We start from the raw sequence: 20,008 nt of genomic DNA, 5'->3' as shown, positions 1-20,008 counted from the left end.
TACCGATCGGTTAACAGGAAATTTTTGCTATCAGATCTACTATGACATCATTTACATATTATGGAAATCGCTATCTTGAGTGCGCTAAGTGAGAATTGGGAAATTTGCAAATTTAAGCCGATTTGGAATTTAGCATTTGTGAATACTTACTGACCCCATTTTTGTTCGCTATGTTTTAATTCCATCTTATGACCGATTGGATCAACATCACGCTCACAGGTAGAGATAAGAACTTTCAAATGCAGATTACTAATGGACATACGTGATCATAGATCCACGTTTACTCAATTCCCCTTGCCAGCTGGTATGTTCATCCACATCAATTCAATTCTATTATCTTTTTGCTGCGAATGACGCTCGCTCGCTCCTTCCATTAAAAAATCGAATCTCTCAAATAGCGCGACACTTCATATAATGTCGCATCATCTACGCGCGGAGACATTATTTTAGAGATCTTTTGTTTACAACTTCTGGTAACGCGTCTTTAGATCTGAATGTTACTTGTAATAGTGTTAATCATTAATATATTCAAAGCTAAAGGATAACAAAAATCTAAAACCATTGCCAAATACACTACTACGAAATGGGACGGCTCATAGGTTTAGAATTAAATAACTTTAAGTCATACCGAGGTACTACTAGTATTGGTTTGGGTAGTTCTTTCTTTACCTCTATCATTGGACCTAATGGTGCTGGTAAGTCCAATATGATGGACGCCATTTCTTTTGTATTGGGTGTGAGATCAACCCACTTGAGATCTCAGAATTTGAAAGACTTGATCTACAGAGGAAGACGGTCAAATTCGGATTCAAACTCATCAGTTGATGAACTTGAACAAGACCCTACGAGAGCATATGTTATGGCTACATATGAAAAAGAAAACGGAGAAATCATAAAACTTAAAAGAACCATTTCTGCTACTGGAAACAGCGAATATAGAATAAATGACGTGTCAGTTACGTCTCTTAACTACTCAATGGTATTGAAGGCTGAAAATATTCTTATCAAAGCCCGTAACTTTTTGGTTTTCCAGGGAGACGTGGAACAGATTGCGTCCCAATCACCCAAAGACTTGACTAAACTTATTGAAAACATTAGTGGCTCTTCTGAATTTGCAAAAGAGTATGACTCTTTGCAAGAGGAATATGAAAAGGCACGCGAATTCTCTAACTCTGTGTTCTCCCGAAAGAGAACCTTAAACTCCGAATCCAAACAGTATAAGGAGCAAATGGCCGAACAACGTCAATTTGAAGAGAAGTTAATTGAAAAGGATAATGCTATAAAGGCTATCAACTTGTATCAAATTTTCCATAATGAAAAGAAGCATTTTGAAATTGAAAAGGAAGTCCGCTCGAAAACCTTAGAATTGAAAGAATTAAAGAAGAATCTCACAACAGAAGAAAAACTTTTCAAAAGTGCATCAACAATCTACTCCAAGAAAGTTTTGGAATCAAAGCAACATAACAAAACCATAACCAATGTGTCCACTAAGATTGAGTCTTTGAAAAGAGATTTGATTCCCATGCAAGCAAACAAACGTGCAGTCACATCTAAGATAAATTCATCAAAGACAAAGATCAATGATTTACAAGGGGATTTGAAGAGGCAAACTCAATTGGTGGAATTCGTTGAGAAGCAATTGAGGGATGCTCAAAGACTTTTTAAAGATTTTCAAAACAGCGTGGCTTCGTCTGTTTCAATGTCTATATCTGCAGACGGTCAAAGAGAATATGAAAAGTTGAGAGCAGATTACTTGGCCAATGGCGGATCAGCTTTAGAAGAAGAGATTTCTCTTTTGATGAATGAAAAGGATGGGTTACTTGCAAGTATTAATAGTCTTGAAAATCAGAAGTCAAATTCACACAGTAGAATATCAGATTTACAATCAGCCGTGAACACTGATTTAAAATCGAAGCTAGCAGACATCACTTCCGACATTAACGATCTTCTTGCACTTAAGCAAGAGAAAGTGGATAGTAGAAGTGCTCTAATCAAAGCAAAAGATCAGTATAAATACGAAGAATTACAAATAAATTCTGAACTAAGGGATGTACTAGTCAGATTGGATGAAATTTCTTCTCAGCAGAGAGAATCTAACAAGCAGAAGAAATTGAGAGAGAATGTGTCGATGTTGAAAGGATTATTTCCACAGGGTGCCATCAAGGGAATAGTTTATGAGATGGTGAGACCTACCGAGCAGAAGTACGAAAACGCATTACAAACTGCCCTTGCAAGAAATATGGATAGTGTTATAGTGGAAACAACAAATGTTGCCTATAAATGCATAGACATTTTGAAGGAGAGGAGAGCCGGTGTGGTTACATTCATTCCCTTAGATTCGGTGCTTACTGAACCTATCAATTTGAACTACATGAGAACTATCCACGAGTCTGCTCAGCCAGTAATTGATATTTTGGAATATGAAGACAAATCCATAGAACAAGCTATCAATTATATCGTCGGAGATACATTAGTAGTTGAGGGTATCGACTTAGCAAGACGCTTGAAATGGAATTCAACTCAGAAGTTAGAAAATAAAATCGTTACTCTTGAAGGCTCTATCATACATAAATCTGGTTTGATGACAGGTGGAAACCAATCTCAGAAGTCCGCCGCGGCTCTTAGCTGGGATAAAAACGAGTGGACTAACTTGAATTCATTAAAGGAGGATATTTCAATGAAATTATCTGCTCTACATGAGAGTAAGCCCAAAGAATTGGAGATTAATCTTCTTGCCGAGGAAATCAGCCAATTGGACGACAGGCTCCCAATTTTAAGAAATCAAAAGTTGAGCATTGAGAGAACGATCAAGGATAGAGAAACAGAAATCGCCTATCAAGAAGAACTTCAGAAAGGATTTGCACAATCGATATCTTCTAAGAAGACCAAAATTGCGAAGATCGAAAAGAAGATAGCAAATATACACGAGAGGACTTCAGCATTACAAAAGGAAACGTATTCGGATTTCTGCACCAAATATGGTTTCCTGAATGGTATTGATGATTACGAAAATATGCATGGAGCTACTCTTAGAGTTAGAGTAAAAGAAAGAACACAATATTCAAAGGCTATTTCAACACTAAGCAATAAGTTAAAATTTGAAAAGGAGAGAGTTGAGGAAACTAAGTCCAGAGAGCAAATATTGAATGACCAACTTATTGTACATGAAGAGAAGTTACTGAAAGTAACGGAAGAGATTCAGACAATTGAAGAAAAGGTTGACAACCTAGAGGCGGAACTTGAGGTATTGGAATCAGAGCAAAAGCAGTTCAGTATAGAGCTTCTGTCTCAAATGAAGAATTCGAAGGCCTTAGAGAGTAAGGTCGCAGAGTACGAGAGTACCATCAATTCTTTAACAAAGCAAATTGTCTCTCTTGAAGAGCAATTACTCAAGGTTGATACAGAGAGAGTCAATATTTTGAAAAATTGTAAGATTCAAAATATTAACATTCCTTTACGAGATGGATTATTAGAATCCATTTCCATAGGAGAGAATTCTGATAGTTTGGTAAAAGAGATCTATGAAATCGAAGTTGACTATTCTATGTTAGATGAACGATTGAAACAGAGTTTTAATCCAAGACTTCAATCGGAGCTTGAAACAAAACTTCAAAATACAATAGAGCAATTGGAAAGATTAACTCCAAACGGTAAAGCTGTGGATAGGTTGAAGGAAGTGGAATCAAAGCTTAAGGATTTTGACAAGGATCATACCCTTGCAAGACAGAAAGAACGAAAAATTTATGAAAAGTTTCAGGAAGTCAGAGAAAAGAGGTATAACGCATTCATGGAAGCTTTCAATCACATATCCTCACAAATTGATAGCACATATAAAGAGTTGACGAAATTCCCAGCTTCTCCATTGGGTGGTACAGCCTATTTAACTTTGGAAGACGATGAGTTCCCATACAATTCAGGCATTAAATATCATGCCATGCCACCAATGAAGAGATTCCGAGACATGGATTTATTGTCTGGAGGTGAGAAAACAATGGCAGCGCTTGCATTGTTGTTTGCTATTCATTCATACCAACCATCGCCATTCTTCGTTCTTGATGAAGTTGATGCTGCGCTCGATAATGCAAATGTCAGCAGAATAGCGAACTATATCCGCAAATACGCGGGTCCAAACTATCAGTTTATAGTTATTTCGTTGAAGAATTCCTTATTTGAGAAATCAGACGCACTAGTCGGTATCTATAGAGAACAAAGAGAGAACAGCTCTAGGACTGTTACTCTCGACTTGAGAGAATATCCCGATGAACCGATCCCAGCAGTTGCAGCATCGGTTTAAGCTAATCATATAATTATACATAAGGCGTCATAATGTCATAATACACTGTGCTATATTTCAAGTCTCATTCCTAATCAATTTTGAAATCTTTTAAACTCTATTATAGCTGTTCAATTACATATATGCTGTATTTTGCACCCTCATCTCGCTGCAAAAAATGTCCATATGTAGATTATCGCGACCCTCCAATAAAGCCACTGAAAAATCTGCTTACTTGAAGACAACCATAAATGGTGGGCTTAAGAAATAGCCAAAATTAGTATGCTATGGTCGAGGACTTCTAGTATCAGACGACCAGCAATAGCTTCTCGGCATTGTGATGTTACAGCTCGGTTTTTTAGCTGTTACTCAGCTACTGCTATCTACATGCCTACAAGGCAGTTACCAAAGAGAAGTATCTCCCATAATACGACATGGCCAGTAACGAGCGAGAAATCAGTTCTTCAAAAGCTCAAGAAGGTTAATCGGAAGAAGAAGAGAGATACGGATGATGAAACAAAGAAATCAAATATCCTATTCCTAGAGATACAAGATGCGGTAAAATCCTACAACGACATGAAGAACACAAGAATTGACCTCTCTCAGCTTCAGAATCCGATTCAGTTGATAGGCCAGTTTATGTTCTCCAGATCCAGACCCCAGGCCATTATAGAGAGTTTAGACATCATATATCAAACTTCAGAGGGAGACGGAATAGGATTTGTGCCAAAGTCTTTATACGCGTCACCTTTCTTAGAAGACGATGAGGATCTATTCAATAAGTTCACGGCTATAGTCGTTCCCAAGACTATAATTGGTGACAAAGTCAAAATAAGACTAAACATGCATCACGAATTCTACTCCGAGGGAGTTCTATTGGAAGTTCTCAACGCAGACTCGAGGAAAACAGCCCGCAAAGACAAGCTAATTGTTTGTAATAATTTTGACAAATGCTCAGGATGTCAATTCCAAATGTTGTCCTACGATAATCAACTTAAGGCGAAGAGAGAAACTATTCTCAAGGCTTACCGCTTCTTCTATCCGGATTTGTTATCGCAGAAGGACTTATCTGATTTTGGTCATGTACATGGATGTGACCAGCAATACGCATATAGAACCAAGCTCACGCCACATTATCGAATTCCGAAAGAACATAAGAATGAAACCCTCAGGATTGGTTTGAACAATGTTGATCCAAGTAGACCCATTGTTGACATTGATGACTGTGCGATAGCAACCCTGAGCATCAATGGAAAGTTGAAGGAGAAGAGGGAAGAGATATCAGCAGAAGTTGGAAGGGCTCCATTGGAGTCTCAAGGAAGGCAACGTACATTGTTGTTAAGGGAAAGTATTAGAATGAATAAGGAAACAGGAGACCATAAAAGAGTGTGTCTTACAGATGGTGTGAAAGTGATAACTGAGAAAGTAGACGACTATATATTCCAGTTCGACCCTTCCAGTTTCTTCCAGAATAACAATGTTATCCTACCTCAAGTGTTGGATTACATCAAATATCACATTCAACTTGGAGAGCATAAATATAAGTATTTGGTGGACACATATTGTGGTGTTGGTTTGTTTGGAATTGCTTTGTCGAAGGAAATTTCAAAAGAAGGAAAGATATTTGGCATCGAACTAAGTGAAAAGTCTATAGAATTTGCAACCCACAATGCTAAATTGAATGGACTCGCCGTCCCTGATCGCATACAGTTCATTCCAGGAACTGCTGATAGCATGTTCAAACATGAAAACTTTTCGAAGTCGGGAATTCAAGGGGAGGACAGCATAGTAATAATGGATCCCTCAAGAAAGGGTTCAACTGAGCTGTTCATTAAACAATTGTTGGAGTTCAAACCAAAATTGATAGTATACGTGAGCTGTAACGTTTTCACACAAGCTCGTGATTTGTCAGTGTTTAATGATTTACAGAAGAACTCCTCAACGAAATACAAAGTGAGGGAGATAGTTGGTTTTGACTTTTTCCCTCAAACCAAACACGTTGAAACCGTCGCTGTTTTAGAGTTGATAGACTCACCTACATAGTTGTAAAATTAGATTGTATATATTCCTGTAAATATTTTATCAAACAATACTATTTATTCTTTATCATTGGATCTCAAAAACTCGTCTATAATGTCTACCATTGCAGTAACTCCCCACTCTATCCTCCTCTTCTGCTTTTTGCCAGATACTATTCCACTGCTTCTTACCTTATCTTGTAAGAAAAATTGAATACCTCTCAATAAAGTTGGCTGCTCTTGAGCCTTTATGACAGTCTCTATTAATTTCCTATCATCAAACTTTTGCTCATACATATCCTTGGACTTCTTACTAAGTCCAGCACCAACAGAATTGATTTGTGACTTCTTACCAATGATGTCCAAGAAACTAACGAACACAACCTCCATAAACAATGTGGTATCACTAGTGGCTGTCAAAAAGTTGATTGTTCTAAGCAAATGCAAAGGTAATGATCCCTCTGCAAAGAGATACCCGAAGAACCTTCCTAAATTAAGTATTCTCTTTAATTTGGTTTCTTCGTCATCCTCGCTATGATCAAATCCAATGAAATCCTCTTCATCGTCTCCAGAAGAGCCTTCAAATTCTTTTACCAAATCCCAAAGCATAAATTGAAGAGTTTTTCTGTACTTATGGTTCTCACAGAGTTTCTTTGCTAATATTCCATAGTAAGGATTCCAAGCAGGCTCGACCCCCGTACAATGGATTAATACTCTAGGAATTTCTCTATCCTGTGATCTCTTGAGAGCCAATTTATCCAATTTTGTTAAAGCATCAATGTAGTCATTAGCAGACATGATGGATATAAAAATAGCTCTTCTAATGTCCGTATTCATTCTTTGAGCTCTCGCTAATTCCATCCAATTTGGTTCTGAGTTATCCAATATATCATTCATAGCATCTTCATTTACGTTAACTTCATCTTTGGTTTCTGCATGGCCCTTCCAAGCAGAGCCAACTAACCACCACTTACCTCTAGACTCAATGCTATGAATATCGTCAAGCGAAACTTGGATCGGATCGTTGAATTTATTGTTATTGATTGTTGCTAGAAATTTCTTCAATCTTATGCTTAATTGATGATTTCCTTCATTGTTAATTTTCATCTTGTTATTTTTTAACGAAGTGATTGCTTCAACCAAAAACTGAGTTCTTGTGCTCATGGTTTTGGATGAAAGAGTCGACTTCACTTCGTTGATTAATAAAACGATCTCTTTTAATGCAGTTGGGTCATCCGACCTCATTTGGTTACCGGAGTTCCTGATTATTCTCAATAACAAATCAGCATTGCTTTCATTCAACTGATTAATCAATACCTTGATTATATCATACAATAATTTGGAAGATACCAATTGAAACAAGTACACAGAAGACAAAAGAGAGACAATATTAGATGCCTCCTTTCCTTTTGAAGCTTCCTTCTGGAAAGTTTCAAACTTTTCTATCAAACTCTGAATGAAATGTGCACCAAACTCTACTCCTTGTAATCTATAAATTGCAACAACAAGCGTTGCATGCAAGTAGACAAAAGTGTCCAATAATCTTCCCTGTTGTATGATACTATCAAGAACAATGGAAGTTAACTCTGTGTTCACGGAATGTCTTGGATTCGACATAAAAAGTGCATTTATATCATTTACGATGTTTCCAACATTAGCCTCAGATAATCTATTTAAGGGACCCTTAATGGATTTTCGCAAATTGAGTATATCTTCAGAAACTCCGTTACCTTCTAAAGCCAACTTTCTACGCAAAGCAGGAGGAATGTATGACGTTGTTGCTGGCTCAGAGGATACATTTTCAGCTGTGTCTCTACTTTGAGTTGGGGCGACATATGGATTTTCTTTCTCTATTCTTGCATCGCTGTCATCGCTGTCCATATCTTCCTCCTCCAAGTCGAAGTCGTCTTCCTCCTCTTCTTGTTCGTCCATGCTTTCCTCGGCCGCAGACTCGGATCCAAAATCAAGATCGAGCCCATCCAATAAACCTCCAACTAAATCATCATCATCTATTTTAGATAATTTAGCCCTCTTGCCATTTTTTAAACCTAACTGTTTAGCGTAGAAGGCCATATCTTCTTCGTCTTTTCTCATCATTTCTTGATCATGCTTACTGATAATTCTAGGGCTCTCCTTTGGAGATTTTTTGGCTTTTGGTTCTTTACTAGAATTATTCTTTTTTGCTTCCTTTAATGCTTTTAATTTGGCCAAAGGATCTTCTTCGTAATCGTCTTCGTCTTCTTGTATTGAATCAAAATCATCATCATCAACTGCATCGTCATCAAATCCTAAGTTTTGGTCTTCATCGTCGTCGTCAAAGCCAGGAAAATCTCCGTTTTCTTCATCCCCTTGATCAATTTCTTCCTGTGAGTCGTTCGAATTATCTGATATTTCGTCATCCAGTAACTCATCTTCATTGATAACTCTTATTTCGGTGGTTTTGCCATTCCCTTTGGATTTATTTTCTTTGAGCTTTCTCAATGCTTCTAATGGATCACTTTCAGCATCTGCTTCATCGTCGTCTTCATCTAAATCGAAATCTTCAAAATCTTCTTCTTCAAAGTCTTCAGCATCATCGTCTCCAGAGAACTCTTCATCCTCCAGTAATTCGTCAGCTTTTACGATTCTAACTTCAGTCTCTTTTCCACCATTTTTCAGTTGTTTTAACTTCCTTAACAATTCTAAGGGATCTTCTGTGGTATCTTTCGACGCTTGCTGAGTTTTTTGTTGTTGCTGCATTTTCTTCTCTTTCAATGCCTTCAATGCTGCAAGAGGGTCCTTTTCCTCGCTAACCTGCTTATCCTTAGAGCTATTTTTGGCTGCTGGAGCCGATTTCTTGGGCTGATTGGGTTTTGAAGGTTTCGATCTCTTTTGCTTCTTCAATTGCCTTTCCTGTTGTCTTCTCTCCTTTCTGGAAACAGGCTTTTCCTTTTTCTTTTTACTATTGTCTGTGAACTTCATGTACCTAGACTCGTCTTCTTCATAGTCACCTTTGTCTTCCTTTGTTTTAATTTGTTCCAAAAGTGACTCAGGAAGCCGGATTTCATGGCTTCCTTCCTCCTCGTCGTTTCTCCTCTGTCTTTTAGCCATTTTCTCTATTGCCTTCCCTATACTCTCTAACAGATGTACTCTACATTTAATACTTCTTACAACAATTTATTTGCAGCTCATCATCCAAAACCAATTTTTTCCTGCCATTCTCAACCTCCTGCAGAAAACACCTCCAGTGCGACTCCTCGGTTTTGCCGCTTTTCTGTGTCCTGCCAAATACCACAAGGACAGAAGACAAAAGAAGAGAGATCAGTAGATGAATGATAGAAGTGGCAAGAGCTAATTGTTTGTAGTATCCAGTGGAAATTTGCATAGTGTAAGGTTATGAACAGGTTCAGTTTGGATATGGGGAAATTTAAAATAGATATCAAGTTCCTTGGGGACCTCTTCATCATGGCGGGAGCTGGGCTCTCGGTATATTATATCCTCAATAATATTCTCAATGATTATGTGGACAGCTCGGTGAAGAACAAGGAGTCGGAAAAGAAAGGAACCGGGATTCTCAAGAAGATCAAGAGTTCCAACCCGCATCTCAAGGACTTATCGTTGAACCAGTACGAAAAGTCGTTGTTGAACTCGCTCGTCACCCCAGAAGAGATATCGGTGACATTTGAAGACGTCGGTGGGTTGCAGGATATCATTGACGAATTGAGAGAAGCCGTGATTCTCCCTTTGACGGAGCCAGAGCTCTTTGCAACCCATCTGGACTTGATCCAATCTCCCAAAGGTGTGTTATTTTACGGGCCTCCGGGATGTGGAAAGACAATGTTAGCCAAGGCGATTGCCAAAGAAAGCGGGGCCTTCTTCCTTCTGATAAGGATGTCTACAATCATGGATAAATGGTATGGAGAATCGAACAAGATCACAGACGCCATTTTCTCGTTAGCCAACAAGTTGCAGCCATGTATAATATTCATTGACGAGATTGACTCTTTTTTGAGAGACAGGTCCTCCAATGATCACGAGGTTAGCGCCATGTTAAAGGCCGAGTTTATGACCTTGTGGGACGGTTTGAAGTCGAATGGTCGAATCATGGTAATGGGAGCCACAAACAGGAAGCATGATATAGATGAGGCATTCTTGAGACGTTTGCCGAAGACATTTGCCATCGGCAAGCCTGATGCCACTCAAAGACGTTCCATCTTGAGCAAGATTCTCAGCGGTGCTAAAGTCGATGAAGAAGATTTCGATATGGATTTGATTGTCTCCAATACCCGGGGATGCAGTGGTTCTGACTTGAGAGAGTTGTGTAGAGAAGCTGCTATTTTACCAGTCAGAGAGTATATCAGAGAAAACTACAACTACAAGAGCGGTAAACTCAACAAGGACGAAAAAGATGATATGCCAGTAAGACCGTTAAGGACTTCGGACTTCCTCAAGACATCGCAAACTACCATCCAGGCATCCACGATCGATTAACGACTATTTATGTAGAGTATATATCATAGCAACCTTGTATAAATCCAATAGATTTTAGTAATTCCGATATTGAAAATGGAGAAAGTCTGCTGATGTCGTTGCTGAATTTCATTGGGCAATTTGATACATTATACACACACATAGAAGTAAAATGAAACGAAATTATCAGGTGAATGCCATTAAATGCCATATTTGAAATATCATTACAATAGGTACTTGTAAGGTGTTTACCTAACAATTCTAAGAGTTTCTTTGGACGGCTGAAAACAAGATTTTTATGAAAAAAATTACGATACAAGAGCAACTATCTTATCAATTGCATATCAATGTCCCTTTCTCTGGTTGCCTCTATCACCATTTTGCAACAATTAGCTAACAAGAATTGTAACAAGAGGCTTATTCTCTATTGAACCCTAAATGGTAGCACCGCTGTTACCCGCACATTCTAAGGTTCACTATGAGAATGGTGAAGCTATGAAAAATTTTATATTTATATATTACCATGTCCCTTCTTCTACCAGTATTAAGTATCCACCACAAGCATTACTTCGCTATAGTCTGTATATATAACAATATACAAGCAATTTTTTTGAAAGGATCATATCTTCAAGTTCTACTCTGAAGGTTGTAGAATTCTAAATGAGCACACGTAATGTGGTTTTTTATCGACTGCTCATATGGCCTCTTCGAAGATTGCTATACCTGTTTTCCGTGGTATAGTGATTCAAAGCGAGGCCTAGAATAACTTCACGACTAATTTGGCTTTTACTTCTCAGTATATCAAGGAAATAAAACATACGCTAACGGAGTAGAACTGGTAACTTCGTTATCAGGATAATTAGTTTGAAACATTCACATAAGGCATCTATTATTGTAATGATGTTCTTTAAGTGCAGTAACAGTAGAGAGATCTCCATTTCTTTCTCCTTCTGTCTCTCTTCCTCTTTGTCTCTTTCTCTTTCCAATCTTCCCCTCAAAGCTTTTATCCACGAATTCCTCCAACACCAATAGTTTCACCTAACAACCACCTTTTTTTTACATATCTCTCTAAAATGGACCTCTCCATAGAAACATACTCCATTCACTCCACATACTGTCTACCTAATCAAGCCATCAAACCATCAAACCAACCCACATCTATATGCCGCACTAATATCACTGATTCCAGTCCTGCAGACATTACACTCTGTGGAGCAATCGTAAGTGGCAATATGATGATCCTTGAAATTGCAACTAAATGTAATGGTGTTTCTTTGACGATGGTTCTTGGGATTAAGGCAATTAGGTAACAATGTCCGTAGTATTGAGAAGCGGGTTGCAAACAAGTACCGTACTTGCTCGCTCGTACTTGCTACCGCAATTGGGAGCTCAATTGAGGACACAATGGGGAAGATTACTGGCTAGACGGTACGCCTCAGATATCGCTGAAATTAAACAAGAGACGGAGCATAATGAAACCGACACTTCGGCAGAAACAACGGGTGTGATCGATGTAGAAGAACACCGTGAAGTGGTGATGTACTTCGACCATATTTACCCATTGAGCATCTCCAGAAACGTCATGAAGCAGGCATTCACAGCTTACTCTATGATTCAGCATCAGACCCCGGAACAGCTTAAGGAGAAAGTTCTTGCTATAGCATCGCCAATTCCAGAAAAGGCCAACATCACAGATTTGGTGCCCCTTAAGAGAGATTGCGGTGCTTTTGTGAAATTTCATGTTCCTCCGGGTATTGCCTCCAGTGACCTCATTAAGCAGATCCAGGCTAATGTGCAGCAACACGAAAAGGACTATAACAGCAATATCTTCAGACAGGTGTTAAGTCTTGTATGGAACCAGCATCCTGCCGTGTATTCAGTTAAGGGTACTCCATGGATCGAAGACTTAAGAAGATATCCTAGCACTCATTTGAAGGTTAAATTCGAGGGTGAAGTGTTAACCGAAGAAGAGTTATACGTCTTATTCCGTAGATACGGTGTTATTGTTGATATATTACCAGGACCCGAAGCTACTATCATTTTCAAGTCCATGAGAGCTGCAATTTCGGCCAAGAACTGTATCACTGGTATTTCCTTGAATAAAGGTAAGTCAACTCTTCATTTGCAGTATATACCGTTAAAAAGAGTTAATTACTTGACTGATTTCATCAACAATCACCAAAAAATCGCCATTCCTATACTCATAGCATTGGTTGCCACACTTGCTGTCTTGATCTTTGATCCCATCCGTCAATGGTTCATTGAACTGAAGATTACCAAGAAGTATTCCTTTGATGCATACAGAAATAACCCTGTTGTAAAATTGGCGTTGTATCCATTCCACCAAGTTAGGAACTGGTTGTCTTCAAGTTATGATTACCTAGATGAGCAGATCAGCAGTTTGAATGGTGATGCTGAAAAGTCTCAGAGCACTGACAATGGAACTGCTCCTCAAAATATTGCAATGTTATGGAGTGAGCGTTATGAAAAATCGAAGCAAATTAAATTGTGGATTTATGAGAATATCAACACTTTCATAATTGTTAAAGGTCCGAAAGGATCTGGAAAGGAAGAATTTCTCTTGGAGCATACCTTATTAAATGATGAGAAGTTAAGCAAGAAGATTCTTTATCTAGATTGTGATATCTTGAGCAAATCAAGGTCTGATAACAATTTGATTGACAATACAGCCCAGCAATTGGGATACTTCCCGGTATTTACTTGGACTAATACTGTCTCTCAATTTGTAGATTTGGGTGTGCAGGGGTTGACTGGTCAGAAGTCTGGATTGAGTGAGAGTAAAGAAACTCAATTGAAGAACATGTTCCTGTTGACAACTCAAGCTATAAGAGATATTGCCACGGCTGACTACCTGAAATACCGTTCCAGCATAGAGAGAAAGAATAGCAGATTAAGACCTGGAGAATCCCCACTAGAGATTCTTAAAGAAGAAGAGTACTTGCAACAGCATCCCGAATGCAAACCCATAATTGTTGTTGATAAGTTCGCAAGAAAAGCTGATGCCAGTCAGAATGATTTCATATTCCCAATGATAGCGGAATGGAGTTCGGCGCTTGTCCAGAATAACTTAGCTCACGTTATCTTTATCACCGCCGATGTTGGTAGTGTTCAACATTTAAATAACGCCTTACCAAATCAAGTCTTCAAATCGATTTCCCTTTCAGATGCCAGCAGCAGTAGTGCTCAACAGTACTTGGTTGAGCAGTTGAAGCTTAATGACGAGCATTCGATTGCCGGTGTGTATGAGCCTCTTGGTGGAAGAATGTTGGATCTTCAGGCATTCGTAAGACGTATCAAATCTGGGGAAAGTCCACAGGAAGCTTTACATGAAATGGTCAACCAAGCTGCTGAACAAATTACGACTTTCTTCTTAAATAATCATAAACTCGAGGAAGATACCAATTGGAATACGGCCCAAGTTTGGACTATTATGAAATTGTTGTCGAAGTCAGAGTCAATAGAATATTCTGAATTAATCAAGTCTCCTTTATTCAAGTCCTCTGCAGAGACAAATGCAACATTATCGACATTAGAGAAGCATGATTTGATCTCCTTGAAGGCCGATAAGGGAATCCTTGATAAAATTCTGGCCGGAAGACCCTTGTTCAAGGCTGCCTTTAAGCAATTGATCCATGACCATAAGATATACAAACTTTACGAAGTAGACTATCTTAATACCTTGGTTGCACTTGAGAATGATAAAATCAAGAAATTGGAGCAAGAATTAATTAGCATTCAAAAGCTTGGCGACAAATTGGGTAGCAGAGTTCTATATTTGAGTGAGAAGATTGAAGCAAGCAATGCTAAAGTAGTCGAACTTGAAACAAACATTGCAGAAATCAACCTGAAACAAAAGGAGCCTAAAGGAGCGTTCCTTGGTATTTTCTAGTTGATTTGTTGATTGTCTATAAAATTCGTTATTTATATTGTACATAGTATTAATCCATTAAGTGTTTAGAAATTATTTCGTAAGTCATGCGCCTTCTGATGACCTTCATATCCTTTTGAGAATACGACATGGGTTTGGAATTGGAGATGTACTTGGCCGCCGTGCAAGCAAATACTCCACAATCGAACCCATTTGACTGTTGAGGTGTCTCCATGTGAGGAAACAACTCGTAGTCAATAGATGGCACATTCAACCTCTTTGCCTCTTGATCCATATACTCCTTGAGATTAGAAACGGCCTGCTGATTACCAGAGCTTGATAAGGAGTCGTAATATTTTATAGTTTTGTCAATGTTGTCTATTACAGCCAATGCCCAATGTGTATTGAGAATGTTGATTGGTACTAACACCAAGTTCTTCTCGAAAAGGTTCAACTTTTTCCTTTTTGCCCATCTAGCAACTCCTTGGTATCCCTTTGACTCCAAGTTGGTATAAAAGTGAGTAGTCCATCCGAATACTTTTTGGTCCTTGCTATCCATAATGAGGTTCAAATAATAATCTATTATGTTGTCATTGAGCCATTTTCCGTCTCGCAACGTCTTTAAATCATTAAAGTATAACTCAATTTGATAGTTTGTATCAAAGACATCTGATCTGTTGCTCTGCCAAATTGTTTGCACCTTTTGCAATTGGTCATTTGAAAGAGGTGTGATTTTAGATAGGGTATCCAATCGGCTTTTCTCAAGAGAATGGAGTTTAGCTTTTCTTTGCTTATCATACTCATTGGACTCTCTTTCAACAAAATAATTTGGAATTAAAGAATCCACGATGGAATAGTCTGTCATAGACATTGGTTTCGAAGGTATATAGTAGTTAAGGATATGGCGATTGTAATCGGACAAACGATTTTGTGGACGCCAACGGGAAGTTCCATTGTGTTTGGTAGAGGCGAAACTGAAGTCGTCCAATAAGGACCGTTCATGTCTTAGAAGTCTATTATTTGGTTCCGGAGTATAGTCCTTCTGATATGCTGATGTTTTGAGAAAGTTATTGGAGAGCGAAAGACTTGTACCATATTGTTGACTTCTATTTGTGGAATCTTGCTTTTTGAATCGTGACTGGGCCAATTGTTGAAGTACATTGGAAGACGGCTCGTGATCTTCCTGAAGTATCAATACGCTATTATTGATATTGTTGTTTTGGATCAAATGATAGTCGTTGGTGATCTTCCTCACCTTAAGTATTTGAAGACTAGCTTCGTCGTCAACTTCCGCATCCAGTTCTGAATGATGGTCAGCAGATTCGCTACGAAAATCATTGTTATCTATCTGAGGTGTGTGTGCTCTTAGCCTCGAAATCGATGATGCTATGATAAGGTAAAGCTGATATAGATGGATTTTAAAGTAATTAAGGAATTCACTTAGAAGTGAAACCGGGGCGTCAGATTGAGAGCTCTCGGTTATAGTAGGCCTTTTATTGTCATTATTGTCATTAATAAGTGACTCGTTTTCAGCAGTACGGTGAAAGCGATTTCGTACTAGCAAAGGATTGTCGTCCATATTGACTGACCAGCTAATGACTGCAAAAGACGTAACCAATTCCTTCTATGGATTGCTTAACATATTCTGAGTTCAAACGGTAACAACATGTAGGGCGTGCCCAATATCATGTGATTTATATGTCGTGTGTCGTGTCGTGTGTCGTGAGTTTGAAACCTGTATACTTTTACATTCGCACCCGAGCCGCTGTTGTTGTCTCCTCCACGCTGCAAAATCTGCTACAAATTGTATTAGACGGCTCTTGATGATGGTTGCACAGGTAACATCGGTTGTAACAACATGCACGTCGCATAGCTAAACGTAAATATACCGAGCTTTGTTTCCATGGTGAGTGGAGTGTCTATAATTAGAGATGTCTAAACATGTTACTTTTTTCTGACAGTTCTGGGCGTTCCCTTTCTGGATTTAAAGAGGTTTGATACCACTGGGGGAAGCCAAGCACTTCTCTCTCTCCTCCTTCCCTTTTCGCTTTGTGTTCGGGTTTCATATCCATGGAAAATAGCAACGGGCAGAACCCACTGACACAACCCACTCTAGCCACTGCCAGCATCGAGTCTTTCGACAACCTGCCAATATTCTACGAATTCCATCGCTCCCATGCACCGGTCCTCTCTTTCTCAATTCTCATTTCTCCTGTCCTAATCAGGCATGTCAGATATCCATTGCATCTGTTCTGCCTCTTCTGTCAGTTAATTTACGAGGCATGCCCACGTGGAGGTAGCCCTTCTCTTCCTTGTGCACACCCTCATTATTACTTGGATTATTATCGCAGTCCAGCAGGCTTCTAATAGTTGCATTCTGCTTGGTTACTACTACTAACACTACGGTTGTATTAATTCTCATCGGTAAATTACTGACGGCTTTTCAGTTCAACACACGTCCCCGTGATCAAATTAAGCCTGTCTCCTTTGTTTCTGGAGTTTTCATTGGAAATTGTTTTGGGATAGTATTAGCTGCTGCTGTGCATCTCTGCTCTTCTCAGTTTCTTTTCCCTTTCAGCGTTTGTGTTTCTGTTAATCGATCTCTGCTAACCCACCTCAGACCCATTAAACTATGTCAATCGATCCACTTGACACTAACACCCACACCGAGGATAGTAACCACAGAATGTTATTCGGTACTAAGTTAGACCACGAGCTCTACCAGCCATGGAAGGACTACTACATCAACTACAACAGTTTAAAGAAGCTCTTGAAGGAGGGTGTCATCCTCAAGAACAACTGGACTGATAAGGACGAACAGAACTTTGTCTCTGCCCTTGATGAAAACTTGGAGAAGGTCTACACCTTCCAACACAACAAATTCGATGAGTTGAACGAACAGTTGAACGACTTGCAATTGCAAACCGAAACCAGTGAAGGTGACTTCAATGTCGAGCTGTTCTCCACCAAGTTGGACAAGATCTTGGATGAGGCCCAGGAATTGGAGCATTTCCAAAGAATTAACTACACTGGTTTCCTCAAGATTGTCAAGAAACATGACCGTTTGCACTCAAACTACTCTGTCAAGCCATTGCTTAATGTCAGATTGAAGAGCTTGCCATTTCACTCCGAGGATTACTCTCCTTTGTTATACAAAGTTGGTACTCTTTTCCAATTTTTACGTGAAAACTACAATGTGGACCAATCATTGTCTAAATTGTCTTCTTTCAACGACTCTGGGTTGAATGCCGAATTCCAATCCTTCAAGTTCTGGATTCACCCAGACAACTTGATGGAAGTCAAGACCACCATTCTCAGACATTTGCCTGTTTTGATCTACAACAACGAAAATTCCAACCAATTGGACGATGATGATGATGATGAGGATGATGATGATGAATCTGTCAATGACCAGACCATCAACTGCTTGTACTTTGACAATGACCACTTCGAATTGTACAACAACAAGTTAACTAAGATTAACAACTCCTCCACTTTACGTCTTAAGTGGATCGGTAAACTTGCTGATAAGCCAAGAATCATTATGGAGAAGAAACAATTTGATGCTAACTCTAACTTCAACATTGATGAAAAGATTGTGTTAAAGCAAAAGTACATCAACCAATTGGTCATCAACAAGGAGATTTCAGCCAAGCTCAAGAAGACTAATGACGAGACCTCTCTCAAAAACGTTCTTGATTTCATTAATGAATTCAACTTGCAACCAATTCTCAGAACTACTTACAAGCGTACTGCTTTCCAGATTCCAGGAGATGATAAGATTAGAATCATCATTGACTCTGGCTTGACCTTCATCAGAGAGGATTCTTTTGATCCACAATTGCCAATTAGAGACCCATCTTCATGGCACCGTCTCGACCTTGATGGACCTAACGGCCAGCAATTCTTACGTAAGGGAGAATTCAACAAATTCCCATACTCCACCATGGAAATCAAGATCAAGAAGTCAGCTGTCAAGAACTTCAAGAAATTGAACTGGATTAATGAATTGATCAACTCTTCTAACTTAATCAAGGAGATTCCAAACTTCTCCAAGTTCATCCACGGTGTGGCCTCTTTATTCTTGGAGGACGACAAGTTAGACAACATTCCCCTTTGGTTCAACGAGTTGGAAAACGATATTTCCAACGTTTCCGTTTACGTTCCTCACTCTAGGAGAACTTTACAACAACAAGAGAACGATATTCAAGACTTGACTGATGCTGATAATTTGTCTAAGTTCAAGTCCATGATAGTCAAAAACCAAAACACAAGCTTCCAACCTAGATCCTCATCTTTCTCAGGCTCTATCTTATTGAACTACAACAAGGATGAAGAAGATTCCATTGATGGAGCTTCGGGCCACCCATCTTCCCAATTTCAAACTATTCCAGAGGAATCACAGCAATCAGGTTTAACTGATGACCAGTCCTCTGAGTTTGACGAGGATGATGATGATGATGCAATTGGAATTCCAAAGCCAAACCCATTGGTTAGAATCTTGAACTTGCCAGGTCAATTCTCCAAGTTGCTCGATGTCGACTCTGAGGATGAAGAAGTTGACTTGCCAATTGGTGTTTCCAAGCCTGAAAACTGGATCAAGAATGCTGGCCCACTTAAGATTGAACCAAAGGTTTGGTTAGCCAACGAGAGAACCTTTAACAGATGGTTGCATGTTACCACTTTACTCTCAACTTTGACCTTTATTATCTATTCATCCACCTTGAACTCCAACTTTGCCAACTTATCCACCATTTTGGCCTACTTTTATTTTGCATTGACATTGTTCTCTGGTGTCTGGGGTTACTACATCTTTATGAGAAGAAGAACTATCATCATGGAGAGATCCGACAAGCACTTAGATAACTCTATCGGTCCACTTATTGTTGCTTTTGGACTTGTACTTGCATTAGTCATCAATTTCGTATTTGGTTGGAAGGGTTTACAGGTTGATCTCAACAATGAGTTCTACACTAACAACCTGTTCCACAAGAACGTTCACGAATACGTTATCAACTTGGTCAACTAAGACCTAAGTTGCACACTTTTTATTTTCTTCTACTGTTTTTCAAGTTAAAATGCCACTTTAGATGTTCAAAGGAACTCACCTTAATAAATACTACATCAATTTCTACCAACATAAAATAAGTAGTAATAATATATAATTGTTTATATGACAATTTTTATCCACACTTAAATATTTTACAATATTTCTAAGAGACGGTTCAAATTTTTCAAAAATTGAATATTGAAAAAGCTTGCTCCAAGCTTCCTTCTAGATTCATTAGTAGTCTTGTATACATTTGAGTTGGCTAGGTATCAACTTCTGAGTGATGGAAGAGACAATTCAGAGAGTCTTGTCTGGGGAAGACTCTCTTT

The 20,008-nt window shown here is 38.8% G+C and overlaps 7 protein-coding genes across 7 annotated transcripts; 5 read left to right on the top strand and 2 right to left on the bottom strand. All coding sequences in view use genetic code 12, as the record gives it.

Annotated features, from left to right (window-relative positions):
- Window positions 1–522: 522 nt before the first annotated feature.
- SMC1 (cohesin subunit) lies at window positions 523–4,404 on the top strand. Its single transcript, XM_064916120.1, has one exon. The coding sequence runs from the start codon at window positions 584–586 to the stop codon at window positions 4,292–4,294; it is 3,711 nt and encodes a 1,236-aa protein (XP_064776994.1). The 5' UTR covers window positions 523–583; the 3' UTR covers window positions 4,295–4,404.
- A 77-nt stretch (window positions 4,405–4,481) lies between these two features.
- RJT20DRAFT_124063 (uncharacterized protein) lies at window positions 4,482–6,330 on the top strand. The gene has a single exon (XM_064916119.1). It carries the CDS (start codon window positions 4,556–4,558, stop codon window positions 6,314–6,316), a length of 1,761 nt encoding a protein of 586 aa, XP_064776993.1. The 5' UTR covers window positions 4,482–4,555; the 3' UTR covers window positions 6,317–6,330.
- SGD1 (Sgd1p) lies at window positions 6,331–9,466 on the bottom strand. Its single transcript, XM_064916118.1, has one exon. The coding sequence runs from the start codon at window positions 9,379–9,381 to the stop codon at window positions 6,370–6,372; it is 3,012 nt and encodes a 1,003-aa protein (XP_064776992.1). The 5' UTR covers window positions 9,382–9,466; the 3' UTR covers window positions 6,331–6,369.
- Window positions 9,467–9,735: 269 nt separating this feature from the next.
- Window positions 9,736–10,761, top strand: RJT20DRAFT_91583 (uncharacterized protein; the record flags this gene model as incomplete). Its single annotated transcript, XM_064921382.1, has 1 exon — window positions 9,736–10,761. The coding sequence occupies one exon, from the start codon at window positions 9,736–9,738 to the stop codon at window positions 10,759–10,761; it is 1,026 nt and encodes a 341-aa protein (XP_064776991.1).
- A 1,291-nt stretch (window positions 10,762–12,052) lies between these two features.
- On the top strand, window positions 12,053–14,650 carry RJT20DRAFT_90836 (mitochondrial inner membrane protein; the record flags this gene model as incomplete). The annotated part of the gene is made up of 1 exon (XM_064921345.1): window positions 12,053–14,650. The coding sequence occupies one exon, from the start codon at window positions 12,053–12,055 to the stop codon at window positions 14,648–14,650; it is 2,598 nt and encodes an 865-aa protein (XP_064776990.1).
- On the bottom strand, window positions 14,642–16,226 carry ULP2 (SUMO protease). The gene has a single exon (XM_064916117.1). The coding sequence runs from the start codon at window positions 16,206–16,208 to the stop codon at window positions 14,700–14,702; it is 1,509 nt and encodes a 502-aa protein (XP_064776989.1). The 5' UTR covers window positions 16,209–16,226; the 3' UTR covers window positions 14,642–14,699.
- Window positions 16,227–17,028: 802 nt separating this feature from the next.
- VTC3 (vacuolar transporter chaperone) lies at window positions 17,029–19,881 on the top strand. The gene has a single exon (XM_064916116.1). The coding sequence runs from the start codon at window positions 17,262–17,264 to the stop codon at window positions 19,656–19,658; it is 2,397 nt and encodes a 798-aa protein (XP_064776988.1). The 5' UTR covers window positions 17,029–17,261; the 3' UTR covers window positions 19,659–19,881.
- Window positions 19,882–20,008: the final 127 nt, after the last annotated feature.

The sequence above is a fragment of the Scheffersomyces xylosifermentans genome (assembly GCF_036884685.1).
Source record: "Scheffersomyces xylosifermentans strain CBS 12540 chromosome Unknown RJT20scaffold_1, whole genome shotgun sequence".
Taxonomy (NCBI): Eukaryota; Fungi; Ascomycota; class Pichiomycetes; order Serinales; family Debaryomycetaceae; genus Scheffersomyces; species Scheffersomyces xylosifermentans.
This window is presented reverse-complemented; position numbering and strand designations above follow the sequence as displayed.